Here is a 19501-nt window from a genome sequence, read left to right as displayed (position 1 = left end):
CAAATTTAGTATAACTAATGCAAAAGGATTTGCTGGTAGTTTTTGATTTGAACAACAGCTGCAGAAGCTAGCTATAATTTTTAAGCCCTAGCTTGCTGCTTTATTTTATATTTTTCAGTTTAAGCAAAATGCTTCTTGACAACTGAAGCTACACAAAGATATTATGGAAAAACTCTTAGCATTTTTTTTAGCCGTTGCAGGGAGAGGGCAAGAAATAAAACCACTGAAACTTCCATGAATTTCAATATACAAAACTAAAGGTTTCTGGAAATGGGTTTTGTTGTTTGTTTGTTTTTTTTAATTTGGAAAATGAAGTGAGATTCTGCTTAGAGAATTATCACACAGAACACCTACACTGTACAGAACATGGAAGTTGAACACCATTAATTGTGACTTAGCGAATGTGGCAAATTAAATTATGTCACGTCCAGTTTGGTGTGCTTGATTTCTAATGTTTGTGGATAAAATGAGATCAACTCTTGGAGAAGAGCCAGGTATGAAATGTCAATCCACGCTTGTAAATTAAGGTCTAGTTCTTTAATCTTGCAATCTAACAAAACGACCATAAAATCACCAAGGAGAGAACCTCTGGGATTTCACTTTTTATTACACCTGAAATTAACAGCACACTACAAAAACATTCAGTCTTTCTACTACCTGAGTATAATCAACATTCAAAGAAATCAAAATATTACAGACTCTATGGTACTTAGAGCATGATTTTAAGAAAATAATTATCCATGCTAGAAATTATCACCAAACCAAATCTCTCAGACCTTGCCATCATTGTACCTCTCTTTTAAGATAAGCTCACATTGTCAAAGGTACCCAAATCCAGATTTCTCGAGAGACATCTCTGGAAGGCTTAGGGACAGTTTATCCTTACTAACCATGTATCTTAGGATCAGATTAATAAAGCTACCCATCACTAGGAATCACCATGGTTCCAAACCCTTAGTAAGTGTTGGTCCTAAATATTTTGAGAGAGAGTCTGATCAATATTTGCGTATGAATATATGAAACATACTGCCAAACATCAAGAATGGATAATGAAAGACAGTATTCTTAATCTATTCCAGATGGGGTCAAAGAGGCTCAGTACAAAGTCCTTCATCATCCAGAGAACCAGGAAGCTAAGGACATGTCCACAGAACCACACACCTGTGCACCTTTTCCTCCAGATCCTTATCAGGAAGGCTCTGTCACATGTAGGAGCACATGGCCTCAACCTTGCCTCATGAACCCATCACCCCCACCAAACTGGGCTGCTCAGACTTTTTTTTAAATTCAATTAGCCAACATACAGTACATCATCAGTTTCAGAGGTAGAGTTCAGTAATTTATCAGCTGCCTAGAACACTGCTCATCACACCACGTGCCCTCCTTATGCCTTTCTTTCTTTTTTTTTTTTTAAACAAATTCTCAAAGGCCCCACTTCCAAACCTATGTCATCCAAGAAGCTTCCCTGGTCTTTTTTGACTCAGATATTTTTCCTTCAAGGAAATAAATATCAACTGTCACAGGTACATGCCCAGATTTTTGGCACCTTCACAGTCTCTGTGACCTACGGCTGAGTTGCACGGTATTTCTGTGCCTCAGTTCTATCTTTAAAAAAGGGAGGGTGGCTTTCTCCAAGGAATCAGATGTAAAAAAAAGTGACAGAGAGGACTCAATTCTAGCTACCATTAATTCAGTATCTATTACGAACACCAATCATACTTACTGTCTATCCTGCACAATTAGTACTTTCTCGTCTATGCACCCTCTGCTTCGTCTCAGAATTAACTCGTGCCCCAATTAGGGAAGGAATGTGAGTTCCCCGAGCCTCGAGTAGCCAGCTGCAGGTAATCAAGAAATAATGTGTCTGACTTTTTTTGTTTAAAACAACACTCAAGTTGAGACCACCACCAAACAATGTCCCAGCTTCACTGAAAATAGAATCTGGTCTTCCTTTCAACACGCAAGACAAACTATAGGCACTAATAGGAGCAGGCATCATATTTACTCACTTTTAAAAATTAAACTTCTAAAACTCTAAGAAGCAGTTTACAAGTATTAAATGATGAGTCACAACAATTTAGAAATGGTTAAAGGAAAGCTCGTTCCCACTTAATGACTTTAAAATGGCTTTTGTTCTCACTCATCCTACAGTCATTAGAAAAAAAATTACAGATTCGGCAGGCTTCATATCTGTTGTCTACCTATTTAATAGATGTCTTACCCAGAAGGTAATAAGGAAATGACATGACTCACAAAGACTACATCTGAAATTTCACTTTAGACTAACGGATGCCAAATCTTTAAGTTAAGAAAGAAAATTGCCAACTCCTTGAAACACAGCTAGTTAGCATAAATTCAAGCCCAGCACAATAGGATTCTGGCATCATGCCAGTTCCCAACTACCTAAAACCCACAGGCAAGAAGATGGTGTTTATGGTACTCATTGGCTCCTAAGAGACACAAATACCCTGAAACTTAATTCAACTAAATGTTTGCAAGGCATGAACTAAAAGTTACATTTTACAAATGCTTCCTTTTTTAAGATTTTATTTATTTGTCAGAGAGAGAGAGAGAGAGAGACAGAGCACGAGAGAGACAACACAAACAATGGGAGCAGCAGGCAGAGGGAGAAGCAGGCTCTCTGCTGAGCAGGGAGGCCCATGAGGGAATCGAGCCCAAGACCCTGAAATCGTGACCTGAGCCAAGGGCAGACACTTAACTGAGTGAGCCACCCAGGTCCCTTACAAGCACTTCTTAAACTATGATAGATAAACCCAATGCCGAGGAGAGCCAACAACCCCACATACCAACTGTTGGCTCCAAAGGTGAACTCTTACCATAAGTACCACTAAGACCATACGATTAATGGTTAAGAGTCAACAGTTATAAGACATCCCAATTTCAGGGACATTGACACAGGACAACAATGTGCATCCTAGAATGGCTGGAACACAGGACCACTGTCCCCTACTCTTCAAATTTCAGACAACAGTTTTATGAAAACTATGTGAATCTGTTTAAAGAGAGCCCTGCACCAGAAGTGAAAGAGCCCTAGGATCTCAAGACAGCTTGGTCATGAAAAAGAACACAACCTTCATAAACACTGAATTTCCCCCTTGAGCGATAAGACCATTCGTATGTAGAGACTGAAGGCAGGATTCAGAAGGCACTCCTAGCAGACTGCTGCCCTCAGCAGACGTTCCATTCATTTGCTCTCTTGTCCTTCCTCCACAGAGACATAGAACTGCTAGACACCTGATCTTCTTCCCACATATCTTCTGGGTGCCCAAAAAATGCACACAGAATGCACTACCATGGACAGACTATGCCGCAGTATGGAAGATGAATCAGTAGTGGCTCAGATTACCGGGGGGATGTGGAACCCGGGACAAGTAAACAGGCGTACAATCCATACTGAATTGGGGCACGACCTCGTGCTGCTTATAGTTGTCACCTGTGGTCTGGCATGGACAAGTCTGATACAGAGTCCCGACATCAACCCTCTGCTGAGCCTTCTGCATCATTTACAGGCTCAAGAGATAGTCTAAATTGGAAAATGGCATTTAAGCATGCAACACTGCTTAGGATTACCAATAAATTCTGAAGGCAAAGTGAAAAAGTAATTCAGACAGAGCTCTTTCAAAGAATATCAGTTCCCTGGCTGCTGGCTGCATACTTAATAACACCAAAGATATGTTTGAATTCTGATACACTAGGAAAAGAAACGGGAGTAGAAAAAAGCCTTCAGAAGACAAGACATCAGCAAAGTCATCAGCTTATATATAAGCAGGAAGCAATATCTCACTGCGGTCTTGCAGAGCAGTTGCTAAGAACGATCAATTTTAAAATATCGAATGGCAACAAATGCTTCTGGTACCAAAACTACACATGTTCCTACACTCTCTTTGAAAAAAAAGCACAAAATAATATAACCATCATTTTTACAAACTCTTCGGGCAGGCATCAATTATACTGTAAGGCTCAGAGAAGCCTCACAGCATTCAAGTCAAGCTTTCCTTTATGAATTATAACCCATTTGTGTTTTCGGGGTTGATTTTCAACCCCTCATTTGTGTTTATTCCAAATTCCTCCAGACCCTGACATGCTCAGGTATGACAAAGGAACAAGCAGGAAGAGGGATGCGTGTGCTGCCCAAGGGCAGGGTGATCTGGTGGAGAGGCCATGAGAAGGACAGCGGCCCTTTCCCAGCTAGCGCAATGCCAGCAAAGTCACACTTGCTTCGTACAGCAAACACCAGAGAGCACTTAAGGAAGTCATCCTGGGCTAGGGGCATAAAAAGGTCAATAGTCCAGCAGGAACCCTCAAGCTCTGTTTTCCAGATCTTATCATTATCGTGCAATCTTAACTCAAGGGGTTCCTCACTTCTTTGATATTGCTCTAAGTGAGCAGAAAGCATTCCCTAACCTGTCAGCATTTCAGGACAACAGTCAACTTTCCGTGCTCTATATGAATCACAGGAGTCACATATCAGTAGCAGGTATTTTAGCCCAAATTTACATGAGAAATCATACCTGAAGGAACAACATACACAGAAAGAGACCTCAAGGGACAGTGTACCAAAAGCAGGTGTTTACCCTCATTTTACAAAATATTGCTGACATCACTAAAGGGCTGTACACTCTGGGTTTTTATTTCCCAGCAGTAGTGAGGGATCCACACAGAAACACTGTTCACTTTTGCCCAGAAACGTGCATTTGAAAGACAACACAAATCCATAGACAAAGTCTGTACCTGAGCTTCCAAGACTGTTCGTGAGTCACGTGTCATTCACCTGTGACTTTGATTGCACTCATGTGGGAGCCCAGATTGCAAGTGACTAGATACAACCTTGCTAAAAAATGATTAAATGACTCTTACCTATTAAACCAAAAACAACATTCACTGTAGAGGGGCGGTATCAGTCTACTACAGAGGTTATCTGAGAGACCGGGCCGCTTCAAAAGAGAAGGCTTAAGGAAAGGGGCACCTCTGGATTCAACTGGTAATATTCCAAGGAGACTGCTCCCAATAGGGCAAGAGTCACTTAAATTTGCCTATGAAACACACAGGCAGCCCAGCATTCAGTGTGTCCTTTCTGCAGGGAGTTGTGACAGTCTACTTCTGTAAATACGTTAGAAGTCATGTGTCTTACACACTCATTTGGTCACGTATGCACTGGGGCTTCTATGCTGTAATGGGGCTAGAAGCATCAGGTAACTTGAAAGCAACTTCAATAACCAAAATCAGATCTAAAATTAGTCATTTCAACTCCTTTCAAACTCAAAATGTGCCTCTTTAACATTCATGTATGTTATCTGGACTTAAAATTCCCTTTCCCCAATTTTCATTTCCATGATGTTTAGCAAGCAAAGAGGTTACCAACCCAGACAGGGAAGGGAAAGGAAGAGACACACTCTTAGAAGATCCAGTAGTTGGTAAAATCATTCAAGTGGCTATAATTATTTGAAATTATAATGCATATTAAACTTAGTGAAAAGATGATCTTAGTCTCAGACTACAATTTTGTGAGGAAAACAGTAAGAAAAAGTTGTCGAGTCTTGAATTCTGTATCTTATATAAGTGTGTTTAATACAATTCAGGGAGATAGAGTTTTAATGTTCATCCCAGGCAAATAACGCTCACAAAAGCATCCTCATTTGATTTAGGTAAACTTTTCTTGGCCTTAAAACCATCTGTCAATGGATTTGAGGAAGCCTCAGGCACTTCTACCAGTCACTTTAAAAACAATACAAAACCAACATCGGGAAATTTTAAAATTAATTACCTATATTAATTGCAGTTTCTTGTTTATCTCCTGTCAACACCCAGATTTTAATTTCTGCCTTCAGTAGAGTTGCTATGGTTTCTGGAACGCCTGCCTGAAGGCGATCTTCTATGGCAGTGGCTCCAAGCAACAGTAAATTCTAGATTGAAAAAGAACTTCGATTACAGACTGGTACATACTTAAGAGCAACATCAAGGACAAACTGACTCCAAAAGGCAGCCAAAATGGTCCAACAATTCTCTTATTTCCTCTACACTAAACCTTTGTTTGCAGGTAATTAATGATCTCTTGATGTGCGGACTTCTGAAACTATCTGCAATATTAGAACCACCTGAAACACATAGGCAACCCAGCTTTCATCATTTATTTCTTGGACCATGGGCATATTAGAGTAGAAGTCACCTAGCAGTAAAGCATACGGGCAAGTTTTCCTGAAGTTATTCACAGGAGGTGAGCCTTCCCCTCTCGCCCCACCGATGGGTAACATACATATTATGTCATGGTTAACACAGGAGAAAAACTGGTTCTAGATGATAACACTCATCTGACGATACAAGACTAAGGGACAGCTGATGGTAACATTTCAACAGCCAGAGACGAGAATATCGCAGTATCTTAAGACTGAGGAACTATCAAATGTTGCCCCTATTAAACTTCTTCCAGGCCCACAGAGCTCAGCTCATAGTGAGGATGGGTTGTGGATGCATGGGGAGGTGGAGGCCCCTCAGCAGCCCGTACCTTGCCTGCTGGCCCGGTAGATTCCAGAGCCCCTGCACACAGCACCTACCTCCCCCAAGGCCCCCCGAGGCTCCCGTGATAGGGCACCATAGCTTGATTACCCAACTGTGGGAGAACAGAACTACCACTACTTGGTGCCACACAGGCCCATCATCTATGCAATCGTTTTCTGATTCTAAAAGTAATTTTGCTTATTTCCAGTAAAGCAGAGCAAATAAACATTTGAATTCCATTCTACTCCAATCAAATTCCATTAAAGTGACAAACAAGTAAATATAAAAGCCAAACAACAATGGAATATTAATAAAAGCCAAGAGTAAATTAAAAAACAAAGCAAAACAAAGAATGAGAAAAGCTAATGACTTCAGATTTCCAGAAACCAAAAAATGAATGGGCCAATGGTTGCAGACATGAACCAGAAAAAAAGGTGAAATCCAGCTGCCAGATTTGAGGGAATTCAATACCTAGAAAGCTACATAATACTTTGGGATAAACTGCGAAGTCCTGGCACAACAACAGAAGTCAGAGTAGGCTATACGGAGGAGCAATGGCAAAGGTAGCTACTATCAGAATAAGTGTGAAAATGCTTAGAATGAACAGTCCAACCAGCCTACACATTCTGAATGTCCCTGTAACTCAACAAGGTGAGCGATCTCATTAAGTCTAATCTTAGGTAAACCCTGAGTGTCACTGACACCATCTTTGACCTGATACTTCTCCAGAAACCATTAACACTTTAGCTAAAGGTGGTTCGACCTTCCAGGTCGCCCATTAAAAACTAAGTGTTTCTTAAAGCAAAAAAAGACCTCGTTAAAAGCTAATGGTTAAAATACATATAGGAAGAGGGAACATGGCTATAGAGCGAAACAGTTCCTGTCCAAAGACTCTGTTCTCTACTCGGTGGAGCCCCTCATTGGGCATACAACAGCTGCCTCACAGGTACTTACCTTCTCTATGATCTCGTAGCACTCTTCCAACCGCTGAGCTCGGTCTTTCAGGATCGTGCTGGCTTCCTGATAGACTTTCAGCCACTCCTCATACTCATGCTCAGAAAGGTCGGCGTAAGCCACACACAGAGTCCTCAAGCCTGCAAAACAGCCCCAGTGTATCCAGAGACCCAAGCAAGCAGGATACCCTCCCTCCCAGGTGACATCATGTAGTCCATTTTCAACCAGCATGCTCAAAAAAAATTAAAGAAACTGCCTGCTTTTTAGGTCACTCTAATTCAACTTTCACGCATCTAAAAAGGGCACTGGAGAATGACTCCAGCACGTTTTGCTGTAAACCACCATGTGTATAAATCTGAGAGTACGTGGAAGCCACAGAGTGAACTTCCCACAGAGAGGCACAGGAGCTGGGCATGGCCCCCACACGCATGTGCAGGGGACAGGCATCAGCAAGTAGAGGGGGCACTGGGTACGTTTCAAGATGGCAATAAAAGCCCAGTGGGCCATCATGTGGACGACCCGGGCTTTCCGGCAGCCGCGCATGCGTGCGCGCACACACACACACGCACACACACATGCGCACACACAGACACACACACACGCACACACGTGCACACACACACACACACACACACACGGCCCTAGGGAAGCAGGATGGTGAAAAAGCAGCAGTCGACACTCCGGCCAGGCTCCAGCTTTCATCACGTCCCCTTCCTGGAAACCCTGACATCAGTGTATTTGAGGCCTTTCAGAGAACTCCTTTCTTAGTCTCTGTGGGCTCCATGAATTATTGTTTCCTCAAGTCATGGTAAGCCAGTTTCGTAGGGATAACAAGAGAAGGACAGGGGAAATAACCTCATGAGTTTCCTGAGAAGGGGAACAATAACTGCAAGATGATGGGACGGGTCGTGAGCTGGCCTGCCTGTTCCATCCGCACTCCTGGTGAGGAGTCGGCTGTGTGTGGCCTCTGGCACACATCCTGTCACGGTCAGAGGCACAGAACACGGTGGGAGGGGCGTTCGGGGTGGCACGAGGAAAGTATATCCTATGAGGAAGCCAAGGGCTGCACAAAACACACACGTCCATTCAGAACACGACTGCTCCCCCGAAGCATCAGCCACAAACACGTGAAAATACAACTTCTACGGTTAAAAACAACATTTCCAAATTTCACTTACCTTCTGTGGCAAAATATTCCAGATGGCACAGTGTTTCCTCCATGTATTTTGAATCTTTTGAGAGTCTCTCAAAAATGACATTATCCTTTAAAATAGAGAAACACTGTGACTGGCTATCCCTTAAGTAAACCTTCCAGTCTGCATTCTAAACCTAGCTTGGTTTTAATGGTGATTATCCAGTGTGTATGAGAATACTTGAGTAGGCAAGCAGAAATACAGTGTTGGCCAGAGTCAGTCATGAGCTTTGGAAAACGAATTGGGTATGAATGTGTCCAAACACTTTTTGGGGAGAACCAGAAGTGTCAAGAGAATTATCAGGGACACAATGGTGCCTACATTTACCCAAATTTGCAAAATACATGCCCACTTTTATAACACCTTTATGCAGAAGTGGAAAGGGTAACAGGCACATCCTAAATTGCTCAAATACACTCTTGCCTCCTGACCCTGCAGGAGCCCCTGGCCAGGGGGTGCACAGCCCACTAGGCACTGAACCCAGTTCAACTAAGACACACCGAAGAACACAGCTCAGAAAAGCTCTCTGTGATGACAAACCACAACAACTAAGAAAAGCTGCTAGTGAACACGCACACACACACATGTACACAAGCACCATCTCAGGGTACTGAAAAGATTATCACAGGTCCATGTGAATCATTCTATCTTCCCAAAGTCAGAACTCACTAGCAGTAAACGAGACTCAGAAGTCACGGGGCAAGGATTCTGCACAACACAGCAAACTGCTGTTTCTGAAACCAACTGCTGGCTAAAAGCAAGCTTTTCGTAGGCAGCCACTGCCACGCTGGCCTGAACCGCCATGATCTTCAGCGGGCTTTTACTACCAGGTCGATTTTAAGGTCAATCCGAAAGAGCCCTTCAACCTTGGGCAAACTCTCAGGGCAGGATGGGGACAATAGCCAGCAGAACAACGGAGCTGCCGAGCGCGCCCTGCCCCACAAGTACTTAGCCGGTACTTACAGCCCCCTTACAGTAGAGCCGAAGTTGGCCTGAAGGAGTCCGAACAATCACAGACATTCTTTTTCTGTCACTGTGGGGTTAAGAAAAGAGACAGTCAGTCAACATTGGTCTGTATGATAGAACCCATGCCCTATGATTAAGCACCCAACAAATCAAGATGATCTGAGATCCCTAAAAATGGCAAAGCTCCATTTTCCTTACCTGTTCCTTCAGAGGTGGACTTTAATTGGATATCGCCTACTCTTTTTATTTATATATAATGGACATAAGCCTATTTTTCCCTCCCGTGGAAATTCCCTGCCATAGCTATTTATAGCAGGAGAGCAGAAATGGACTATTTGACCCTCTATTATGCACATTTAATTCACTCCTGAAAATACTCTGTAAAAGTGTTATTTTACAGCTCAAAATTTTAGTAATCTGCTCAGTAAGGAGCAGAGGGGAAGCTTCACTATAAATCCACTTAGTCCAAAAGCCCCTTGTGTCTTCTGTTAACTGGAGTAGAAAAAAATGAGAAATTCATAGAACACTCCTGACTCAGCACTGAGGTGTGCCTTATTATTGCCTTCCCCTCTCCACCATGGACACTTCTGCGCTTTCTTTCATAATGACCCATGCTCACTCATGGAACCTTCAATGGCTCCCCACTGCCTACAGATTCCAGTTCTTACTGACCTCCACTCACCTCTGCAGCCAGGCCTCATCCCCCTCGAGCCCTCCCATGCACTTGCAGGCCTCCCACACACCAGAAGACACAGCGTGCTCTTTCTCTACACCTTCTGTCCCATGCCTTTTGCAGACATTTCATCCTCCTGAAACACATCCCAACCACAGTGGGCCCCAGACCACCCACCCCTGTAAGAGGATTCCCAATGGACTCTTAGCTCCTAGGACTGAGGGATATTCTCTCCCAGCTTTGTGTAAATTCCCACATCCTAACCGACAGCACTCTGTCTGACCTAGATCTGAATTCTCTCTCAGCAAAGTTGTTAACCCAGCATCTCAGTTTCTAAATGTATTAAGCAAGGCCGCCACCAAGTACAGCAAAGGAATATTGTCAGGATTCAGTGGCATCTGGAAAAAGAGGAGTCAACTAAAATGAAATAGAACCACAGCTGTAACTACAGACAACCTTTTGACTCCCTTGTATTCCCCCAGAAAGTTTTTACTACATCCTCACATCTCTATCCATAGTCACCTGTTTTAACCCAATTCCCTTTCCTCCTTCTTGTCCCTGTAATAACTGCTGGTCCCAGTTACCACAGCCACAAAATAGCATAGTCTCCAGGACATCCACAAGAGATGGGGCACAAAAGTCTGAAGCAACGTTTAGTGTGTTCCTTACCTCCACAAACAGGGACACTGCCCCTATTCCCCTATAGGAACCACTACTGTTATCAACCATCCTTCTTTCCCTCTGAAAGCCCATCCTCAAGGGCTCTTGACCACCAAAGCTCAAGTAAGCAGTCCTAAAACCAAAGACTAGGGCTGGAAAGCATTTCCCTTAAGAGGGTTAAAAATTGACCTTTTTCAAACAGCTTTGAAGCCGACAGAGAAAATGTGGGAATCGTTTCACAAAGGTTATTGAAAAACCCCACTTTTACTAATGGGAAAACATAATTTTGAGGTAGCAACAGAACCTTGCTCTAGTATTGACATTGAGTTCAATGTTAAGAAAAGAAATAAATCATTAAGATTTTTTTTTTTAATGATAAGGGAAGCCAATAATCCAGCAAATATTCCTGGGTCTTAAATAAACCACACTGGGGAAGAATGAACTAGAACATATACAGGAGAACTGCCCTATTCGGACAAAGCCTCTGACTGGATGGTCCGATCTTATCAGCCGCCGCTCATCAGTTTCCCAGGCTGGGCATGAGAGCGCTCAGAGGGGGCACGAGGCAGGACCTCATGGGACATAGGAAAGACCAACAGAAATAGGGCCCCGTCACATACTCCAAACTACGCAGACATGTCTATAGCTGCCGATGCCAGGACAGCAGGTCTGGAAATCTAAAGAGGAGGATCTGGAAGCATAAGGTTTCATTTGGAAAAAAAAAGAAAAATGATCTACTTCACTTTCTTTAATGAAAGTCACAAATTCCAGAGAGGAGAGGGCTTGTGGTGATATATTTAATAAATTTAATACTTAGGTACTGTATTTAACCATGTTATACAATCTTGCAAACACCATGATGATGTTGTTAAATATATATGGAAGTTTTATTTCAAGTTCATGAAAAAGAAACATACCTAGAAAATTCCAGGACGTTAAGGATTCCAAATGTCTGTTCCTGTCCCATCTAAAAGAAGAAAAGCAGGCTCTTACCTGAAGTGCAAAGTATTAAAATCTCAAAATGACAGTATCCCCAAACACAAACCTCTCTGTACATACATCTCCCGGTCCCTCCAGGACTTTCTGTCTCTCTCTCCCTCTCTCTATAATACATACATATACATAAACATATTCCCTCTCCCGCCCTCCCCCCTCTCCAGCTCATTCTCTCTTCCTATCCCCCTGCAAAGGCCTTTCCAACAGCTACCGTTTCCCCACAAGCCAGTCCTGTGGGGTAATAGCTCCCCCTCCTGGTAGAAGCTTCTCATTCTTCTCCAGGCTGTCAAACAGCAGGCTGACACAATCCCTTCCAACAGGCGAAAACATAGGACACAAGCTACACAGGTCAGCCTAAAACCCTGGGGCAGGTCATGGTTCTGAATTCAGAATTTTACAATTTTATATAAAAATGTATGCATACACCATGTGCCATAATTTCCCCACGGAGTTCTGGGGCAACACCCTGTAATCCAGCTCATCAATTTTCTACAGCAAAATGTAAGACTATTCACACTGAGATTCTTAAGACCACAAATGACCTCATGTCAGTTCTGGTTACATTTTGCTGCCAAATGCCTAAGTCCCCAAATATGGGGGAAAAACTTTTAGAATTCAAAGTTTCTTGGATTTTGGATTTTAGATTTAGAAATAAGGATTATGGATGTGCATCAGATTCTAGGGCAATTAATCAAATGTTATTTTTCTTCAGGTTCTTCAAAGTTAGAACTCAATATTCTCAATTTTTTCCAGAAGATTCTAGACTAGGTATGTACCACTTTCAAACTCCTTGATCAAACCTGCTCTCTATTTCCCTACTACATCACAGTGGAAAGAATGTGAGCTTTGGAGTTCCTTATGAATTTGAATCCTCTGTCCGCCATCAAGTGTGTGGCTTCCTTAGGAATGGTGGTAGCATCTGTCCCCTAGGTTTGAGAGAAGCAATGAATGAAGCAACATGCAAATTACCAAGTGCACGACTGACACACAGCAGCACCGATCATTACTGCCCTGACCACAAGTCCCTACCCCTTCTCCACACACCCTGAAATACAACCAGCGACCCACCTCATCCAGCCTTCACTACCTTTATTCCCCTCCTTCTGCAACCGCCAGTTCTTTCTCCTCAACCTGTCCCAACTTGGTGAGATGCCTATTCAGAAATGTGCCCAACGGCACAAGTGCTGTGACTGCCAGGAGCCAACCCCTCTTTGCTATCCCATCAACCGCCGTGCAACCATGTGTAGCCCAAGGACTCGCCGTTAAGATGACCAGTAGGGCCACCTCATATAAATAGCTGGGAACCACCTCAAGAAGGCGGGTTTGAGGATACTCTGGTATTTATGGTTAAACAGGATTTTATAGTTATTATTGTGACCCTTATGAACCAGGTACTCTTATTTACTCCCAGAAACATGGCCGTAAGAGGTTAATAAAAAGACGAAGAGGTGTCGATCCACTTTTGGTCAGCATCTACCGCCATGATACTAATGCCAGGGAGCTTTCTCTCTAGATCTCCATATTTATCCAGTACTGTGAGCAAAGCAAAAGCAGCCATTCTCTTCTCATCTCTCCCACTTGTGTCCCATCAGTCCACACCCACTCCCAGTCCCTGTCACTGCAATGCAGAAGAAAGAGCAGCACCCATACAACAGAAAATCCTATAGCGTATGTCGAGTCTCCTTAAATTGAAGGGGGTAAAGACTTCATTTATGAGAAGCTTCTATGAAGGAAATTCAATACCCCATCAGTTACTTGTTTCTACTTTAAAATAAAAACAATTATGATTTGATCTCTGTACTCCAGAAGACAAGAACCTGAAAGCTCCAAGAAATGGGCACACCGTAGGTGATATTTTCTAGGTTTTGCATATAAGCACAAGAAAAACGTAGTACCGCTAAGTTAGGAATAACAACATATTATGTAAATTAGAAGTGAATTTCAAATGCATTAACAAGGCCTAGGGATAGAAGGATGCATGAAGGAAAAAACTGTTCTAATCCATGAATCTGTCCCAAATGGAGGGGTGGGGAGGATGGCAGTAACTGCCTCCAGGCCCTCATCAACCCATCCTGTAGCAAAACGCAGCCTCTCTAACTGGTCAGCATTAAACATGCCACACCTTGCTCATCCTAACCAGCAATTTCCCCCACTGCCCACCTCAAGGGTCCTTATTGGATGTTATTCTTGATTTACATTTTTTTTTTCCTATCACCAAATTTCTCCCTCAGGCTTCCTGAGCAGGCAAACTCAAAAATCAATCATAAAATAAATAAACCCCCTTGGCCCTAGTGAAAAGAAAAAACTCCTACAGATGCCAAAGATCTTTAGCGCCGACTCGCTTCTCCCCCAGCCGGGGAGACGGAAGCCAGTGCACCCGGGGCTCTACTGTGCGAATACTCTGGGTGCCAAGGCCGCAAAGACAGAGCCACAGATCCCGCCCTCCAGACCCGTGGCCCATGTGGTCCCCTGACCGTTGCAGAACAAAGGGCAGGCTTGCTTGCTTCTGTACTACAAACCGCACCAGCGTATGAAAGACTTATGGAGAAGCGTCTCCGAGAGAGAGAAAAACGCCTGCAACACAAACACAACACGAACAAGCTGAGAAGCATCACATGATACCAGCAGCTTTGCCACGGATCCAGTTTCTCACAGAAAAAAAAAAAAAAAAAGAATGTAGCTATCCTGTTGCCATAAGACATGTTATTTCAAACACAGTCTTCAAAATAGTCGGTGATGCTCAAGGGGAAGAAATGCCCAGGCTTGTCACTCACTGCTTCTATGATGACCGAGTATGGCGTTCTGGCCGTGAAGACAAAGCCCAGCCTCCTCGCTCCCTTCACCAAGGCAGCTTCATCTGTCAAGAGAGTTGATGAGGCACTGACTCATCCCACGAAATGGTAGCCTTCTGCCGAACCCGTGTTTTTTTTTTTTTCTTTTAAAGATTTTATTTATTTATTTGACAGAGAGAGATCACAAGTAGACAGAGAGGCAGACAGAGAGAGAGGGAAGCAGGCTCTCCGTTGAGCAGAGAGCCCGATGCGGGGCTCGATCCCAGGACCCTGAGATCATGACCTGAGCCGAAGGCAGCGGCTTAATCCACTGAGCCACCCAGGCGCCCCAAGCCCGTGTTCTTTTTCAAGTTAACCAAACCCACAGCAGTTGGAGAGGCCTGGCCTCCACGCTTGGTGAAGGACCGAGGAGGCCCTCCCAGCCCCGGGGTCCTGAGGGGCCGCACTCTGTCAGGTGGGAAGACAGGAGCCAAAACGAAGTCATGGGGACAGGAGTGATGGCATACCTCCTGTTCTCGGTGGGGCTCAAGTTCTCCCTAAGAACTTGAGCAACATTCCCATGGCTTTCTGACTAAACATCTTCTGAGTGAGGCAGTGTTTCAGTTCTAGTCCGGGGGCATTCAGAGCTCCAGGAAGTGGGTCAAGGGTTAGCACCCAGCTTAGTTCCACCAGCAGCAGGAAGACCTGCGCTGGGTGGATGGGGAAGAGCGGCGCAGCGCTCCCTCCCCCGCGAGTTTTGTCTCGGGCAGGGTTGTCTGCTAGAAGGCGCAAGAAGGCCAGGGGTCTCATCCTGCTGTCACAGTGTTACAGAGCCAGGAGGGCTCGGCACCACCTTTCTGCGGCTCTATCACTTGTCACTGTAACCTGTAAAGCGCACGAGGCCAGAGGCAAACCGTGGGGTCCTTGCGGGCACACCGCCCCACCACTCCCCACCCCCCACCCGACAAGTACCTGCAAACACCCAAGTCTACAGAGAAGGAGGCAGCGGGGCACACCCAGCCCGGGGCCCTCACCTGGGGAGGAGGCCTGGTAGATGATGTTATCTCCGTCCTTCTCAGGGACCACGGTGTGGCACACGGCCAGGAGCGTGAGGAACTCCTGTATGCACGGAGCTGTGGGCTACAGACATACGGGCAAGATCATGCGTTAAACCACCGCAGTTAGATTCAGCCATCCTCGGCTTAGAACCTGTGCTGGCTTCCCACCCCCTTAGAACAAAGGTCGAGGCCCCAGCCTGGACTCTGTGGCCCCGGGACCTGGCGGCTACTCCACATCCGGTTCCAGCTCCTCCTCCCACTTCCGTCCCGCAAGCTCCACCCACCGCTCTGGTCCGCTGCTCCTCAAACAGGCAGCTTTCGCGGAGCTCCAGGACCAGCCTCCACCCGCCTGCAGCCAGTTCTTACTCATCCTCCAGGCTGCAATTCAACAGCTGCTTCATCTGAGAAGCCCACTATCACCCTGCTCTTGGAACATCATTCTTGACCTGCTAGCCTGGGGTCAGGTGAGAACAAGGTGTGCGCCCTTCCCCCAGGGTTCTCCCAGCACACCCTTGTTGCAACACTTCAAGCCCTCCTGCGCTCCAGGCTTCCTCCCACATCTGTGAGAGCCGGGAGCGCTAGCCGGTCATCTGCCTTCCTCACCAGTGTAACCCCAGGCCCTGCAGACAGAAGGCACTCGACTCTGTTGGATCGACCAAACATGTGAGTCCTCGTTCTTTCTCTTCCATTGTCCTGACACTCACTACTCTACCCCATGTCTGTTCTTTACCTTAGTCATCGCTTAAAACCTGTAAGCAGTGCAACCCATGCCTATTCCGTAAAAAATAAAAATAAAAAATAAAAATAACCATCCTGGATATGTACTTAATATATTTCTCCCACCCCACACACACTCTCTTTATAATTTTCATTGGGATTAGACGAGGACATCCTAATGCTGTTTGCCCATCTAAGAATACAGAATGCCTATTTATTAAAGGCTTTTAACCACGTCTAAATATAGGTGTTGGCACCCTATCTTATCTTTTATTCATTCAAAAAATATCTCCAGGCCTACCATGCATGAGGCACTGCACTAGATATTTTATCTATTGCTTTTTAAAGATTTTTTTTTTTTATTTGACAGAAAGAGAGATCACAAGTAGGCAGAGAGGCAGGCAGAGAGAGAGGAGGAAGCAGGCTCCCTGTGGAGCAGAGAGCCCGATGCGGGGCTCGATCCCAGGACCCTGAGATCATGACCTGAGCCGAAGGCAGCGGCTTAATCCACTGAGCCACCCAGGCGCCCCATCTATTGCTTTTTATATCATGAATAGAATCTTAATTCTATTATGTTTCACAAGTATCCATTCAGATGTAGGTAAAAACACTGAATTTGATAAATGAATTTCATGTCCAAGTGTAACTACCCTCTTGCTGGCCCCCCAAGTTTCAGGGGACTGTCCTGGGTTTTAAGGCAGACAATTATTTTATCACCCACAGATGATGACGTGTTCTTTCCTTTTCTAACACACACACTTGAGTTCTCACTTGCCCACTCGGGCTAGCACTTCGGGAGGATGTTCAAAGCCAGGGGTGACACCAGGCCTCCTTGTCCTTGGGTTATTTTAACACCGAGGTCTTTAATTTGTCACTGTTTGACAGGCAGCTGGCTATGCATTCTAGAAAGATTTGTGTTTGAACATTCAGGAAGCAATTCTGTGTTTTCTAATTTTTGCAGAGTTTTTGTCTGGGTTTTTTAGTCACAAATGGACAGTGATGAGTTTTAAAAACATTCATAGTTTATCCTCTGACCTGTTAATGTGATTTAAGAGCAGCTGTATGGAAGCAAATCACAACTGTTCACATGCCTACTTCTTATCGGCCCTTGGGAAAAGGACATGCACAATTACAGTTCAGTGAAGTCAAAAAGTTAGGGGATTTTCAAGTTCCCCAAGGTCTACACTACAAAAATGCTAAGAAATTTTCCCCCAAAGCACTGTGACAACTGGACTTCGATTCCAGATTGCCTTCCCCACCTGCAAACCTCTCCTCATATCTCACTGGCCAAAACTGTGTCAGGCTCCACACCCCTGACCAGCGCCATGGCTGGAGCCAAGTTCCCAAGCCATCTAACTGCACCTCGTCCAACAGGTGCTGGAAATCAACGACAGTGATGTCAGGTAACGGAATCTTTTGCTCAAGTGAAAAGTAACTGTCTCTAGGAAAACTAGTTATTAGTGTTTGGGGGATATACTTACAACATACTGTTAATTTCTTGAGAAGGCAGGATAAAAAAATTACATACAGTATGATCTCAATATCTGCAGTGTCCCCACGTATGGAAAGGAATAGGTTGAAATGTTAATAGTAATTTGCAGCAAAAGACAAAAAGGGATTTAGGGGATTACAAAAATATTTCTCTTTATACCCTGTTTTCTGCAGCGAAAATAAATTTCTTTTTAGGTAGAGGCCACCACTCCTTCCAAGTTTCTGAGGTCATCACAGCAGCTTAGAGCACCAGCGCTCCAAGACAGGACATTCTGTTGACTACCAACAACAGAAGAGTCCCACTTTCCAACATTCTCTCCCTGTGCCGCTTTCTGTCACGTCCCACTCTCGGGCAGTCTCTCCCAGTCCTTGCTGATGTGGATCACCAGGCCCTGCAGCCCTTTCAGTGAATGATCCCTCTTCCAAACTGGCAGGGCCATCCTGGCCCCTGTCTGCCATGCTGAAGTATGCTCCCAGGCTTGATCTAGTGGCTAAGGTGGGAGGTGGGGAAAGACCCTGAGGAGGATAAGCAGTTTCTGGCAAGACATCTGCTTTAGCTGAGGCCTGGTCATGGGACACAGGGAAGCCACCATCTTCTATGCAGGGCAGTAGACCACTTCTGCAGGTCCACAAGTTCCAGAGGAACCTGGGAATCTCGGGTTCTCAGGTACATCTACCCAGGAGACCCCAACCCTAGTCCCAGGGTCTCCTTCCTACTAGACTTTGGTGCAGATGATTTTGTGAGGCTGCCAATACAGCCCTTGTAAAAGTTTGGCCAGTTTTACAATTAAGTCTTGGGCCTGGTCTTTAGCAGTATGGGCCTCAGCGGTAGGAGCTGAAGGAAATATTGAAAGGCTCCCAAATACAGCTCTGACTTCCATAATGGGCCTTACATTGGTAATTCATTGACCTGGGATTATTGTTCTCTCTCTCTGATGGGAAATGTTGATCAGCAACAACCAGTTCCACGGACAATTCAATGAAATAGAAACACATATATAAAAATGTAGTATATGGGGAAAAAAAAAAAAAGATTGCTTTCTTCTGCATCTGTGAACTATAAAGTCCTGCACATCACTTCATCCCACAGTGAAACAGGAAAGCGGGTCTTTGATTTCAGACCAAAGAGTAAAATATGTCTGAGAGCTATAAAGAGAGTTGCACACACTGGCAAATTAAGTTTCCACCTTGAGTGGTAGGCCACACAACATTCCTAGAGATTAAAAAAAAAAAAAAAAAAAAAATCCCCAAGACAAAACCATTCTGACTTTGTTCTCTAGTTAACCCGACATTCTGTAATAAACTAGAGAAAGGAGACAAACTCCATTAGCAGCTTATGGATAAGATGTTTGTAATCTATTTGATGAGACTGACACGCTGCCTACTGCGCTAAGAAGGCACTTGAAATCTATTTTAAACAACTGCTCTGGGTTTGAAATTGAATTTTTCATAGGTGGATTCTCTAATAAGCAAATTCTGTCTTGGCTATCACTGACACAAAGCTGG

The 19501-nt window shown here is 44.4% G+C and overlaps 1 protein-coding gene across 1 annotated transcript in view; it reads right to left on the bottom strand.

Moving 5' to 3' along the window:
- Nucleotides 1-19501, bottom strand: part of LOC123925147 (phospholipid-transporting ATPase IB-like) — a 596799-nt gene that overhangs the window by 387991 nt on the left and 189307 nt on the right. The window contains exons 17-23 of the mRNA XM_045978322.1: nucleotides 15764-15869; nucleotides 14733-14815; nucleotides 11880-11929; nucleotides 9627-9696; nucleotides 8649-8733; nucleotides 7471-7610; nucleotides 5786-5924 (exon numbers count right to left, since the gene is read on the bottom strand). Of these exons, the coding sequence (XP_045834278.1) occupies nucleotides 5786-5924; nucleotides 7471-7610; nucleotides 8649-8733; nucleotides 9627-9696; nucleotides 11880-11929; nucleotides 14733-14815; nucleotides 15764-15869 (673 nt within the window). The remainder of the gene's footprint in view (nucleotides 1-5785; nucleotides 5925-7470; nucleotides 7611-8648; nucleotides 8734-9626; nucleotides 9697-11879; nucleotides 11930-14732; nucleotides 14816-15763; nucleotides 15870-19501) is intronic.

Source organism: Meles meles, chromosome 14 (genome assembly GCF_922984935.1).
Source record: "Meles meles chromosome 14, mMelMel3.1 paternal haplotype, whole genome shotgun sequence".
NCBI lineage: Eukaryota > Metazoa > Chordata > Mammalia > Carnivora > Mustelidae > Meles > Meles meles.
Note: the sequence above shows the minus strand (reverse complement) of the source record. Positions and strands in the feature narration are given on the sequence as shown.